The sequence below is a fragment of the Ursus maritimus genome, unplaced genomic scaffold, assembly GCF_017311325.1.
Source record: "Ursus maritimus isolate PB19 unplaced genomic scaffold, ASM1731132v1 scaffold_34, whole genome shotgun sequence".
Classification (NCBI taxonomy): Eukaryota; Metazoa; Chordata; class Mammalia; order Carnivora; family Ursidae; genus Ursus; species Ursus maritimus.
Genome location: NW_024426008.1, coordinates 5,219,862 through 5,234,417, shown reverse-complemented (window position 1 = coordinate 5,234,417; position 14,556 = coordinate 5,219,862). Strand labels below are relative to the sequence as shown.

Here is a 14,556-nt window from a genome sequence, read left to right as displayed (position 1 = left end):
CCCATGCCAACAAACATTCACAAACAGTGGCTTTCTCTGTAGGCTCAGACTCAATATTCCCATGCAACTTGCATTATTCACTTAATATGGACTATGGACACGTCTCCAGGTTAATGTATATAGTTTAACTCATTTTAATTAAGTGTAGAATAGTGTAAAGAATGGAAGTATAATTTATTGAGTTGTTCTCCTATTAATGCACATTCAAACTATTTTTAGGTTTGGGCCACTATCTCTCCCATCTTTCAAATGGTAGTGTTTCCCAATCTTTTCCCAGAACATTACAGATTCTGATCTTATTTAAAAAAAATCTCTGAACTTTATAATAGCTTCCTAAAATTAGAGGTTCTAATAGCACTCCAGTGGGAGCAAGAAGCTGATGAATGGAGGATCTAGGGTATTGTTTGTTTCTTACTTTTTAAAAGAGCTTTATTGAGTGGGGCCTGGGTGGCTCAGTGTGTGAAGCGTCCTGCTCTTGATTTCGGCTCAGGTCAGGATCTCAGGGCCCTGGGATCAAGCCCCGTGTCAGGCTCCCTGCTGGGCGTGGAGCCTGCTTAGGATTCTCCCTCTGCCCCTCCCCCTGCTCATGTACACACACACACACACACACACACACACACACACAATCTCTCTCTCTCTCTCAAAACATAAAATAAATACAATATGGTTGAATGACATATAGTAAATTAAACATATTTAGTCACACCACTTGATAATACGGAAATCATCGCCATAATCAAGATAATGAATACATTCATCATCCTCAAAGCTTCCTGGGCCGCTGCGTCACTGCTCCCTGTGACTCCTCTCCGCTCTCTCTGCCCCTCTCACGGGCAGTTACTCATTGGCTTTCTGTCACAATAGTTTACATTTTCTATAGTTTTATGACAATGGGATCGTACAGTAGGTACTCCTTTTTGTCTGGCTTCTTTGACCCAGCATAATTATTTTGAGATTATTCCATACGGCTGCATTTATCAGTGGTTTATTTTTTTTCATTGCTGAGGAGCCTCTCGTGGTATGGATATGCCACGATTTGTTCACCTGGTGATACATTTTTGGGTTGTTTCCAGTCTGGGGACCTCTACAAGTAAAGCTGCTATGCACACTCACGTAAGAGCCTTCGTACGGACATAGGCTCTTATTTCTCACAAATACACAGACGTGGAATGGCTGGATCACATGGTAAGACTGTGCCTCACTTTTTAAGAAACGGTTCTTTGTTTCCAAAGTGGCCGTCCATCTCAAAAATATTCCTCATCTCCTCCAAAGTCATGGTCTGAGAATCCCCGATATAACGTCTGTGAAAGATCTGGTTGTTCTTAAAATTGTGATAGATCTGTAATTTTATTGATTTCCCGGTGTTTCCAGGTACTGTGCATGGTAATGTTGAGTTAGCGCATGGTTGGGGGGGATGTCCCTCCCTGGCCCAGGCTAGAACATACCTGGCTACTGAAGGAGGTAGAAAGTCAGACTTTCAGAAGTGCTAACAGTGGGGATAACACAGCGAAAATTGAGATTCTGATGATGGGAGGGAGACTCTCCAGAGGCAGTTATTCAGACAGACTTGCAGGGTTATAGGTTAAGAAAGTGAGAGTGAAGAGGGCCTATTTGAGGAATCGCAACTTTAGCTTATTTCATTTATTCATTAAACACACACACAGATATATTTTAATACCCACTATGTCCTTCAGATATATAGATGAACAAAATAAAGATGCCTGTCTTCATGGGGTTTACATTCCGCTGGGAGAAATACAAAAAACTATAAACCTAGTAAAGGATCTCTTAAACAATGATAGGTACTATGGGAAAAACAGAGCAGGGGAAGTGTGATTAGAAGTGGGGCAGCCGGTTCTAATTTCAAGCGGGAGTTAGTGGGGTATGTTTAGAATCTAAATATAATAGTAGTACATATATGTTATAATACAAATGCTAAAATTATTCCAACGTAATTAGAATCTGGTCTGCAAACCACTCTGAAACCCTCCGTTCTTTGGCTGCTGCACTGACACTTTGCAGCCACTAGGGCGCAAATGGGCCATTTCTGGGAAAAATTGGGATGAGGGTGCGGGTGTGAGAGAGACGTGGGTAATTAGGTACGCACCCTCCCCCAGATGTTCCGCAGGGGCAGCTCCATTAAGGGCACTGGCAAAACAGGCGGGAGAGTGTTACTGTGTGTCCTGGACCAAGACAATTTTGCCCTTGGCTTCCCTTCCTTAGCACGTCCTCACCCAGCAGGGGTTGGGGGCCGAGCTGAGAAATGAACTTCAGCCTGGCGGTTCAGCACCCGATGCATGTCACAGCTGCGTGATGGTGGAAACAGGCAGACCTGTCTTCCCGGGCAGCAAGATTTTGGGGCGCTGCGCGAGGATTCCCACGGTTACACTCAGCGCCCCGGGTCTGTACAAAAGCCCCCGTGCTTTCCGTTCCCTTGTAATATTTAAGGCATCACCAAGATGTAAGCATTCACCTTGCCGTTCGGGTTTCTGGATCCTTCCCACCCTCATCCTCTGTGAGCAGATCGGTGACCATTCCTATCTTTTGGACGAGAGCCCATCCCGTCGCCCTTTCTGGAGCTGAGCGCTGCCCGCCTTTTTCCCGGGGCAGGGGCCCGCTGAGGCCGAGGCGAAGCGGCGCACAGCGGCAGGCGCGCACGCGGGAGCGCCGCTGGTTCGATTCTGGCGCCAGAGCTGCACGCCCGCGCAGTGCCCCGCCACTTCGGGCGCAGTGGGTTTGGGCCTCCCGAGGCGGGTGCTCTAAGTCTCTCCGCGCGGGGGCACCAGAGCCCTCGGAAGTGTCAGGCACTGCGGTGCATTTTCCCAGTTCCCTTTTAAATGACTGCGGAAAAACAGACTCTCGGAGCCGCAAATGGGGAAGACGGATTTCTCAGACAAGGCTTGCGAATGCCCCGTAGCCATTATTTAACTGCGCCCGCAGAGCAGTTACGGTTTGTCACCCGACCCTCCCGGATCGCCTCGTTTGTCCCTAGTGAGACCCCGAGGCTCTGCCCGCGCCAGGCTTGTCGGTAGCTGTATGCCTGCCGTGCTCTGGGCAGCGCGGGCGCAGGGCACGCGTTCGCGCACACCCGCGCACACACGAAATCGCGCAAGGTACGGCAGGGGAGCAAGGGCTCGGGGTGCCCCGCGGGGGCGGGGGTGGGCATCGCGGGGAGTGAAGCGACGATCTGGGAAAGGCTGGATCCTGCCAGGTTGAAGGATGACAGAAAATGACGCGGCGCCACACATCGGACAGGCCAGGGTTGCTGCCGCGCATTTAGGGAACCCAATATGCGTCAGGCGCGCTCCCTTCCCCTCACATGTCTCTATATCCCGGGCGTGTGATGCCGGAACACGGCAGGAAAAAGACCCACTTACATAGCTAGAGTTGCATTTGGAGACTCCCCTCCCTCTGCAAAAGCACCAACAGGAAGACCCTCCAAAACCACGGAACCCCAAATAGATGGCCCGGAATGGGGGCGGTTATCCTTGGTTACCAATGCTGAACACGTTTTGGTGTTTACACTATTTATTTATTTTTAGGCTAGCTCGCCCTCCCTTTTAGGCAGGATGGGAAAGGAGAAAGCAGCGGGGAGGGAGAGGGGAGGGAGGATTCCTATAATAAGAATCAGCGCATTTTTCAGAGCTGAACCGAGCCCGGTTTCCATTTCAAAAAAGGAGACAGCCTCTACTGCGATGGTTGAAGAGACCGCGGTGTGAATGAGGGACTGAGAGGCGTCGAGCGGTGCAACGGTCCATCTCGGAGGTACCTGGAGCTCAATGCACACACACACACACACACACACACACACACAGGCGCGCGCGTCTACCCAGCGAGGATGTGTGCGTGTGTGCGCGTGTATGAACTCCCACATGCTGCTGCTGTCTGCTCCTGGCCAGTGGCACCGATGCCTCCCTCCTCCCCGCTCGCCCCCAGATTCCCCTCCCCTCCCTGTTGCTTTTGTCTGGAGGGTGTTATGGGTTTGTGTGTGTATGAGCGTGTGTGTTTTTGGATTTCAGACTAATTTTCTGGAGTTTCTGCCCCTGCTCTGCGTCAGCCCTCACGTCACTTCGCCAGCAGTAGCAGAGGCGGCGGCGGCGGCGGCGGCTCCCGGAATTGGGTTGGAGCAGGAGCCTCGCTCGCTCCTTCGCTCGCTCCTTCGCTCGCGCTCTCCGCGCTCAGTGCCCGGCGGCAGGAGGAGCCTGCACCCAGGCGCCACCGGCGGGCGGTAGGCGCCGGAGCCCGGGTGAGCAGCGCGGACAGTGCCCTCCGGCGTCTCGGCCCTCGCTGTCCCCCCCGGGGCGGCCGTGGCGGCTCCCCAGGTGGGACGCGCCGCGCCACCTGCCCGCGCCCCCTGCGCCCAGCGGCCGTGGCGGATTCTGCAGCATCATTCGGGGCCCCCGTCGCGGAGCCATCGCCGCCGCCGGCAGTCTCCGCGTCCCCCTTTAAAGGGCCCTTCGCCCGGCCTGTGCCATGGAATCCTGTCTCGGGGACCCTTGCCCTGTCTCCCCTCGCCCGACCTCAGGCTTGGAGAGACGGGGGGCACATCGGTGGCCCCGGCGGCTTCAGTGCCATCGAGGGGCAAGTTTATTTCTGGGGCCGGAGCTGGGCACTCATCCATCCACAGTCCCCTGGCTGGGGTCGGGGTGGGGGTGCGGCGACTGCTCTGTATGGGGGCCTGCGCTTAGTCTCACGCGTGTCTGTTTGTCCTCAGCCCCGAGGTGCGTCCCGGATCCCAGTGCGCGTCTAGCAAGGAGCCTGCGTCCCGGGGAGTGCCGGCAGCGCCGCCGGCCGGTGCTCGGCGCGCCGGGCCATGCAGCGGCGGCCGCGGCGGAGCTCCGAGCGGCGGTAGCGCCCCCTGCGAGGCGGCCGGAGATGCCCCGGCCACTGTGAACTGTGCCGCCCGCCAGGACACGCTCAGCCCCGGACACGCTCGGCTCTGCGCGCCCGCGACAGGCACCGGGGCGAGCGAGAGGCGAGCGCAGCACAGGCCGCCCAGCAGGGGCAGGGGAGGCCGGCCGGCGCAGCGCAGCGCGGGGACACGTACTCAGTCCGACTCGGGCTGGCACTGGCGGCTAGGGATGTCGTCCTGGACGAGGTGGCATGGACCCGCCATGGCGCGGCTCTGGGGCTTCTGCTGGCTGGTTGTGGGCTTCTGGAGGGCCGCTCTCGCCTGTCCCACGTCCTGCAAATGCAGTGCCTCTCGGATCTGGTGCAGCGACACTTCTCCGGGCATCGTGGCGTTTCCGAGGTTGGAGCCCAACAGTGCAGACCCTGAGAACATCACCGAAATGTGAGTTCCTGGGGCTCTTGCTCCTTCCTTCTCTCCTCGCACCTCGGGCTGGCCAGGCGTGTCTGTCGGGGGCATGAATGTTGTCTTAAGCCTGGGGAGAAGTCAGACGTACATGGGAGATGCAGGGTTGGGCCATCCGTCAGTTACCTGTTTCTCTGGCTTGGGGCTGCTAACGTGGGGAGAAGTGGACAGTTGAAAATAAGTTTTAGGTATACTGTATGTGTCAATAACATAAATATGTTCTTTGCGGGGAGGCATTCCATATACACTCTGTATTTCAAAGCCCTGTTGGGTGTGCTTTAGGCTTTCCTTATGCAATAACTTAGTTCTGGACATTTTTGTTTCTCCTAAGGTGCTAAGTGTATGTTGTGTTAGAAGTTCCAGTAATATTTACTAGAAAGGAGGTTAAAATAATGAACTTTTGGAAATTTGTTGGAGGTGTTTAGAGTCGCCCCCTTAACATCGTTTGCTGAGGTTTGGAGTTCACGGGTTTTCCTTTTCATTTTATAGATCAGATTTTTGTTAGGAGATGGCATCCAGAGCTGGCCTGGAAAAATGGTCTGTAAGAGGAGAAGTTCTGAGTGTTGAAATGCGCTCTCTTGAAAGAGAAAATGTGCTCGTTGGAAGCCTAAAAGCCTGGTCTGATTTAATTTGTTCTTGACTTCCCCGAGATATAATTTTGAGACCATTTGGACTATAAATCTCAATTGCCCACTGAATACTATCCCAGGACTAGGTTGGCTGGTAGAGCAGTGTGTGGTGCTCTGATGAATGCTGCCTTTAGCATGGGACGGACCCCTGTGTCCCTGGAAATGTCTGAGCTTGTCTTGCTCCCACGGAGAAGCAGAGTTGTGCATTTCTGTCCTCCTGCTCTGACGGCTTGTGACAAATACATTACCAAGTAGGAATTCACCAGTGCCGTCCCCAGCATTCCCCTGTCACCTCTCCAAAAGGTGTCTTCCCTCGACACCCCCCCCCCACTCACCCAGGGACTTGGTCATTGCCTACGTTTTACTGGCATGAGATTGTATTCATCCATGCAGACGATTGTAAGGCAAAGTTTCTCCCGGTTTTCCCTACGTGTTCGGTGCTCAGATAGACAGCCCTGAAATTAGGGCTTGGGCTGTGGCCTTCCGGGTGGCGAGTGCGCATGCTTTTTTTCCTCTCCAGAACACGCACACCGTGTTTCTGCCAACGTAGTTGACTGAGATAACCTGTTTTTAATGTAAGTAAGAGACTGTCCTAGCCTCTGTTGTTTGTTCTGCTGGTGATGTTCATGTTCAAGGCCCGGGCAGAAGGAAATGGCAGCAGCACAGAGGGGAATGTGCAGGCCTCGCAGAGCTGAGATGTGCTGGGAGCAACCAACTGTCAGACTGGATCCAGGAGGCTGGAATCTGGGTGGCTTTTTTTTTTTTTTTTTGGCAAGGATCAGAGCAGGCAGAACTGGAGAGGAAGGGTGGGTAGGGCCCCAACTGTGCTGGCCCTGGTTGGCCTGGTCAAAGTGTCTGTGGCCTTTTATCAGGATCTGTGTCTTTTTCATGAGATGGAGGTTCAGTAGTCAGACGGAGAAAGCCATATGGAATTCAGAGCCCTTCGGACTATTTTGAGACCAGGGAGAGTGCCTTTATACAGTCAGACGTCTTGTTTTGTTGGTGGTGGTTCTGAAATTCTGTACTAGATGATGCATCTGTAATAAAGGAGGAAAGGAGATGGAGCCAGTCGTTTTCACTGTAATGTTTTTTTCCCACTGAACTATTTTAAGGCCCTAATCAGGGAAAAGGGAAATAAAACTCTCTTTAGGTGTAAAAAACACTGTTTTGAACCTTAGTGGTCTTAGCTGCCTGGTATTTATGAAATCAATAGATTTCAGCTGAGCTTTCTTATATCAGTTCTCACGATTGCTGTTGTCCCTGTAATATCTGATGGCAGGTTCCCTATCCCCAGGCTTTAAAAATTTGATGTTTTTTTCAAAGTGTTTGTTGTCACTGGCACTCCTGATTTCTTCTGTTATTTATTTTTTTTCTTTTGATTTGAAAATCCACTGAGTTTGAGAGCGTGGGGAGGTGTGTAGGGTTAGTGTTTGGGATGGGGAATTACGTGCCTTAGTGACACTGACGGGGCTGGTAGATGTGAGTTCTGAGAAAAAGTCTATGCTCAGCTTCACCCCTCAGTTTCATTTGAGCTCCGCCGGTTTGTGCCCTGGTGTCCCGTGAAATGTATCGAAATCCTTGTTTGGAAAGCACTTCATATAATTATTTTGAATTCTGCTGTTTTGATATCAAAATGACATCCGTGGATGAGCTTGTTTCCCTGTCATCCATATATGACACCATCTGGCTCTTTTTCTTACATATTAATATTTGTTTGAACAGCTTTTACATTCTTGGCCAGTGGAAACCAGCTACAGTTGGAACCAAATTACATTTTTTTTTTTTTTACGTGTTATGAGACCCAATGGTATTCCTAAAATAACCTGGTTGAAAGTTCCAGTTTAATGGTGCTTAGCTGAAATTTCATGTTTCTATTTTTTTCAATAGGAAAAATAGAAGTAAATAAACTATAGAGTTTGCTGAAGTAACGGTTTACTGTATCATTTAAAAATGGTACATCATTTAATATCCATATATTTTGGGGAAAGCACACCATGGTGCTTTCTGGGTTCAGAGAGAGCCCATGGTAGAACATTCTAAAACTATGTGCATAGATTCATTAAGAGAGAGAGAGTTTTATTTTTTGCTTTTATGTGCATATTTTAAGCCAAGCTGACATTTCATTTTTAGAGTCATCATTTGAGCCTCTTTTATCAGAAATTCTGTCATAGTAGTCGGTCTCATATTCTTTACCCGCCAACATGATCTATTTACCTACATCTCTCTTCTCTCTCTGTCTATAGAAATGTCTCACACCTGCCCAACACCACACCTCTGCTGAGCTCGAGCTTTGTTACTCGGAGATGGTTATACCAAAGCCATGCTAAGTTAAATTTAAAACTAATACCATTGTCACATATAAGTGAGACTGAAGAGTCAAGCCTGTTGTTGGAGTTATGTAACTGGTTATTGACTCTCTGTGGTATCAGGTGCCAAAATGTACTGCAAAGGACAAGTTCTGTCTCACTCAAGTGGTAAAAGGGATGGTTAAAATAGGCCATACTTTTCTTTTTTGTTGTGGTCAAAACCACCTCACATAAAACTTACCATCTTAACCATCTTTAAGTGTATCGTTCAGTAGCATTAAGTGTGAAGTATATTTACATGGTGGGGAAAGGGGGCATTCATTTTTACATTGCTCCTATTTTATAGATGGCCTTTTTTCCCCCCCTGAATTTCTTGGGTGGTACTTTCTGATTTGGGGGTCGTATTTGGAGACAAGTGTAATATTTTTCCTCTTAGCACAACATAAATAGAATTTGCAACTTCTGCTGCCAGAGTCCCTATGTGCAATAAATTGTTGGCTTGGTTAAGCGAATGTAATGTGATGTCATTAATACATTGATTTTGGCCCCTCACCTTAGTAAGCTTTTCCACTGCAATTAATTGTACTAAAAACAAATATCCTGGCATTCGGAAGGATTCGGAGAGAGGCATCCGTTTTTATTACTCTGATATTTACATCTCAGGTCCTCCACTGGGGGTTCTAGAACTTTGGATTGAGCTTTACAAGCATTTAAGATGCACAGAGTAAGTTTTGAGTGTGGTTACATAAGCCACACTGGACTTGTTAATAAATAAGGCAGTCTAATTTGCATCATTAACACAACTTGCAAGCTGGAGTTGAAAACACGTTGTCTTCCCAGAGAAGGTATTTACAGAATTCAGCTCAGTACAAACATTTGAAGCCTCCTTGGTTTTGTACCTTCAATCTCTGCATTAGGGAGGTTTTTATTACATTGGGTAAAACAATTGAAAAGCCCCTTGACCCTTCTGACCCCACTTTCTCCCCTCCCCCTCCCCATCACCTCTCATTGACTATACAGGAAAATGTGTTTGATTTTTTTTTTTTTCCTTCTCCGAAAAGTGATATTTCCTTATGGGAATTCAGAGCACTAGAGTTAGGGGAAGGACCTGGGTTATGTGTTATTACAAGCAAGTAATGGGAAGTTGAGATAATGTGGTCACAGTTCCCCAGAGCTGAGTTTAGTTCTGTTTAAAATCTTTCACTGTTTCTATCCCATAAACCTCTGTTTGTGTCTGTTTCAATATTTCCTTGTAAAGACGTTTTCTAAGCTGAAAAGTTGGCTGGACAGCTAAGAATTGAGGTCTCTTTCTCCCCAGGAACATTCCGTATGATCTCTTTGACTATATCTGGGTCGTCAGAGTATAAAACCTAGAGCTCTTGTTTAGCTGGGGAAGGGGAATTCCTTTCTCTCTTTTCTTTTTTCCTTTTTCTGTTTCTGTTTTTGTTTTTGTTTGGCCTTTGGTACTAAGCAAGTGCCCTCAGTGTTAACTCATTGCTCATCTTGGCTGTTAGGGAAAAAAAAAACACTGAATACTGAATATCACACACTGACATTAACGCTCAGACTAGCTTACCGTCTCCCAAGAGCTTCTCGTAGCTTCAAAAACCGTAGGGTAGAATGTGGCCTTGAACCTGCTGGCCTTTGGTACAGTGCCAAGTTTTGATTCCTCTTGATGTTAATCAACTGGATGATTTTGGGGAGAGATTATTTCAACAGGGCACCTTTTTTTCCCTTTACTCATTTAGTGTGTGTGAGAGAGAGATAGGGAGAGGGAAAAACTGAACCTCCGGTTAAGAGCTGATGGGCCATTTTCATAATCTACTTGGTCCAGCTAGTTTAATGTGCAGATCCCACCCCCCAGGTGGCACGGGTCTGAGCCCTGCAGTGGCCTGATCATTTTCACTCTACATTTGGTTACTGATCGATCTCCATTAAGGAAGGCAAAGATCTCACATAATCAGGGTGCCTTCTTACCACTTTGGTCTCTGGGCTGTCCAAGGGACCGGGAAGTCAGTAAATATTGATCTGGGCGATGAAGGCGTGAGAGCTTGTGAGTATTATAAACCTGGGAAGAAAAGTAAGGCATAGGTACTGAGTTTACCTGTTTAAAAAGAAAACAAAAAACAAAAACCCAGATATCACAAATTGCTGGAGTCAGGAGTGACCTGCTCTTGAAACAGCCTGTTACTATCTGGGCCTGAGCTTGTCAGATGTAAACCGAGGGCTTTGGATTCAGTGCTCAGACAAGTTTCTCCTGGCTCTGAAGTTCCATGAACCTTCAGTTATAGAGATAATGGGGTTTATGCATCAGTTAGGAAGTAAAGGGTGGTGTGACAATCTGAGGGTCTTTGGTGACAATGTTAGATGCTCATGTGTTCAGTGTCTGCTCTGAATTCCCCCAAACTGGTGGCATGTTTGTGCTGGGCTGCTGAGTCCCAGGTCACACACAGGGTCACCTAGAATTGGTACCACAGAAGGAGAAGAGCCTCAGGAATGCTCTGCTCTAGCCCCCTCTGCAGGGACCAGGCCAGGAAAGAGTCTTCTAAGGCTGTGCTACGTTAAAGACAATGTGGGTCTAGAAGCTCTTTCTCCTAGCACATCTGAAGGAGGTACCATGGCCTCTACTTTAGGGTGCCTCCCTTTTGCCTTGCACCCGTGGGCTGAACCTAACCCCAGCCCAGCACTTTAGAAGTGTCAGAGATGTGAAGACAAGCTTAGTACTAGACCAAGTCTACACCAACCAGTCTCTACTAGACCAGGTCTACACCAACCAGTCTCTGAGACAACGCAACTCAAAAGTGCATGAACGACTGACCGCAAAGCAATGGTCTTATCTTCACGTTGGAAAAAATGCATTTTTCATTTACATTATGGTGTTTTGTTTTTATTGTTTTTAAATTTCAAGCCTTCCTCTTCTCTAAGCAATTCATACACAAAAGCCAGGCTGCAGAGAAAAACTTCACGAGTTGGCAGCAATGTGGGATGCTAACCCTGTGTGTATTGGACCATGTTGGCAGGTTGGGTGGAGGGAGGGCAGAGCAGACCCAGCAGAATGCAGGCTACTGCCCCTGGAGCCTTTGCCACAGTCAAGGGGGATTACGTAAGTGGAGGGCCTCACAGCCTTTTGTACAAAGCCTGTCTTAGCTCCTGTGAAAGACCTGTGCCCAGAACATACTTCTTCTTTCCTGCCTTCTTTTTCGCCCCTGACTTCTCTTTGCCCAGGATTGATGGCTGAGCTCAATGACTGAGCCCTAGAGCAAGCTTAAAGATTGTTGACTCGCATCTAGAATTCATTCCGCTATCATTTTGCATGGTGTCCAAGGCCTGCCCTGAGACATAGCTCTGGATTCAAGCAGGGCTTCTCTCCGGGGACCTGGAAGCCTCCCTCCATCCAGACTTCCGGCTTATTTCGGTGTACAGCCTCACTCTGAAGTAGGGGGGAAGGTCTTGACAGCCTTGGAGGGATAGTCAGGGTGACTGGTTCGCCCAGGGCTCTCCAGTCAACCAGAGTGTAATTTGGGACAGAACCTTAGCCAATAGCTCGCTTAGGGCTCTCTCTGCTCAGCCCCACTTGCCCAAATTTGCCGCGAGAGTAGAAGCAATTTTAGGAGAAGTGTAGAGATTCAAATAACTGTTCACAAGTTAGGCGGCATGATGGTGGGAAGGAGGTGGACTGGCGCTTCACCCTGTGTCTTTCCCCTTCCACCCATCACCATCTCCTCCTGCACCACCTGTTAGACTATCAAGAGATAAAAGATTTGGGTGCCTTTGGGAACATGGCATCTTCTCATATAGAATAAAAATGATAATGATCACACACCACGTAGAGTCTCTTTTCTATTGCAAATAAGGACCTATTGCTATTCCATGCCCCATGCTTTCTTCTAAGGTTCATATCCCAGCAATCCTTGGGACACACATACACACACATGCCGGGACACTCTTTGTGTGTACGTGATGCATCTGTGCAAATAGAAACATATGGATAAAACTCCAGTAGGTGTGGTCCTTTCAGACTTAATTATCCGGAACTGTAACATTTTCCTAATAATTTAGGATTTACTTCCTGAAACCGTCGAGACTTATTTTTCCTTTTCTGTTGAGATATAATGGGCGCACGACATTAGTTTCACGTGTACCACATAATGATTTGATATTCGTATGTCTCGTGAAATGATCACCACCATAGTCTAGTCAACATCTGTCACCACACATGGTCACAAATACTTTTCCTGAGATGAGAACGTGTTCCATCCATTCTGTTCTCGTAGTAACTTTCAAAGACACCACGCAGCAGTATTAACTGTAGTCACCGTGCTGCACATTACGTCCCCACCCAGCCTTTTAATTTTACTTTAATCATTCTGCATTTCTCCTGAGGAGAACCTGAGTGAGGAAGTGCGTGTTAGTCCTTTGACGCCATTAGCCAACCTGGCTACTCAGAGACCCATCATGTCTGTCGTCTGTGATCATTTCTCAACGTCAACAAAACAATCAATGAGGCATTTTTGGAGTGTGATTTACATCAGAAGATAGTCAAATTTTGGTTTTCAACCTCTGAAACATAGTGCAGTCTCAAAGGTAGGCCCTTGTCAACTCCAGTGTTTGTCACCAAAGTCGTCTCTGTTTCCTGTGCCCGAGTCCCTTCCTGTGAGGTGGCAGACGGGCCTGCCCCGACTTCTCGGACTGTTGCTCGCTTCCCACCTCGGCCTCCGTGTACTCACCTGGGCAGCGTGCGGACAGGGCCGGGCAGGGCTGGGTCCGAGGGAGCGCGGTGTGATGGGCTCTGGGTTTGTTCTCCGGCCAGGGCCGAGGAGACCCGGCGCAGCCCAGACCGCAGCGCCTCTGCCCTCCGCTCCCAGGTTCACCCTGGACCTTGGTCGCTGCCAGCCCGATCTGAGTGTCGTGGAAGATTTTGCTCCTGGACTGCCCTTGAGCTCCTGAGTTGGGCTTTTTCCCTTTGTCACCTTTCTTTCCCCTTCCTCTGGTTCCGGCGGTGTTCCTTATCCTCCTCCTCACTGTCCCCAACACACACACGCACACACACACGCGCACACACACTCAGGCAGGTGCCTGGCTGCAAAGCCCCTCTAACGGACTGTGAAGAAATGCTGGTTGCCGGGCCTGTGGGTCGACCATGACCTTTCTCACTGAACCTGGCTGGACAAGCTTAACACAGCCGAGAGGCCGCAGGGTCCAGGAGCCTGGCGTAACGGGAAGGGGCCCTGCGTGGCGAGGTGGGGTGTGGGTTTCACGGCCACACTTTCACGGCATCAGACCCGGCGTCCCGGGGGAGCGGAAACGGTCAGAACAGACATCCAGGGGCAGGTGTTCTGAGCAGACGTGAACAGGTGGCTTTGTCCACGTAACTACTCGAAAGTCCAGGTGGACAGTACCTGTTGAGAAAACTGTCCGCGGTGGGGACACAAACATTCTCACTTTTTTGCCTACAATACTGAGACTCCTTCCGACTTGGCGGGCTTGCCCCCAGCCTTGCCCCTCTCTACGCGTGGGCCATACCGTGCAGGCGTGGTCTTTCTAAAATGCTGATCTCCTTATGTCACTGCTTCTAACCGCCCCTTGGTGCCTCCTGTTTGTTCTTGTTCTATTTTCGTTTTTTAGTTGAAAAACAAACTCCAATCCGGATTGTCATTCCTCGGATAACAGTCCCATGGACCCAAACGTGCGGATCAGCATTACAGTTGTTTCCTACACCAGTAGATCTATAAAGGAGAACTAATTATAACTGGAAGCTTGCTTGGTGATCTTGGAATTAGAGCAAGGGCACTTAATTCTGCATTTAAAATGTTAAATGGCATTAAGCTAAGCTTGCCGGAGGCATCCATCTCCATAATGGGAGCGCCTGCACAAAGGCAACGCAGAACTTGAAGTACTTTGGCGCGGACCTGTGTCCCCTGGATGGACACTCCTTTTTCTCTCCTTCATTGACTGCCCAGCACCAATTCCGAGTGACACATTCTTTCTTTGGAAAGGTTAGTGCCTTCAGCCAAGACTTGCTCAAGCCTGGGAACCTTTCAGATTCCTTAAAGTGATTTTGCACATCTTTTTTCTGAAACGCATTCATTTCACCGTATGAAATTTTATCGGTGATTAGCTTTTTTAAAGTCATATTTGAACAGGATAAGAAATGCAAATAGTACAAGGGAATGTATCATGAGAAGTTAACCCCTCTCATCTCTCACTTTCCAGAAGGAGTCTACTCACATACGTGAGTGCATACATATGTCTTTTTCGTTTGTACACACATGAAAGAGTGTTATACCCACTGTCCTGCATGTTGGTG

General features: G+C 48.9%; 1 protein-coding gene across 1 annotated transcript in view; it reads left to right on the top strand.

Moving 5' to 3' along the window:
- The first annotated feature begins 5,046 nt into the window (after nt 1-5,046).
- NTRK2 (neurotrophic receptor tyrosine kinase 2) overlaps nt 5,047-14,556 on the top strand; it is a 130,856-nt gene continuing 121,346 nt past the window's right edge. Inside the window, exon 1 of the mRNA XM_040620196.1 lies at nt 5,047-5,293. Within this exon, the coding sequence (XP_040476130.1) occupies nt 5,082-5,293 (212 nt within the window). The 5' untranslated portion in view covers nt 5,047-5,081. The remainder of the gene's footprint in view (nt 5,294-14,556) is intronic.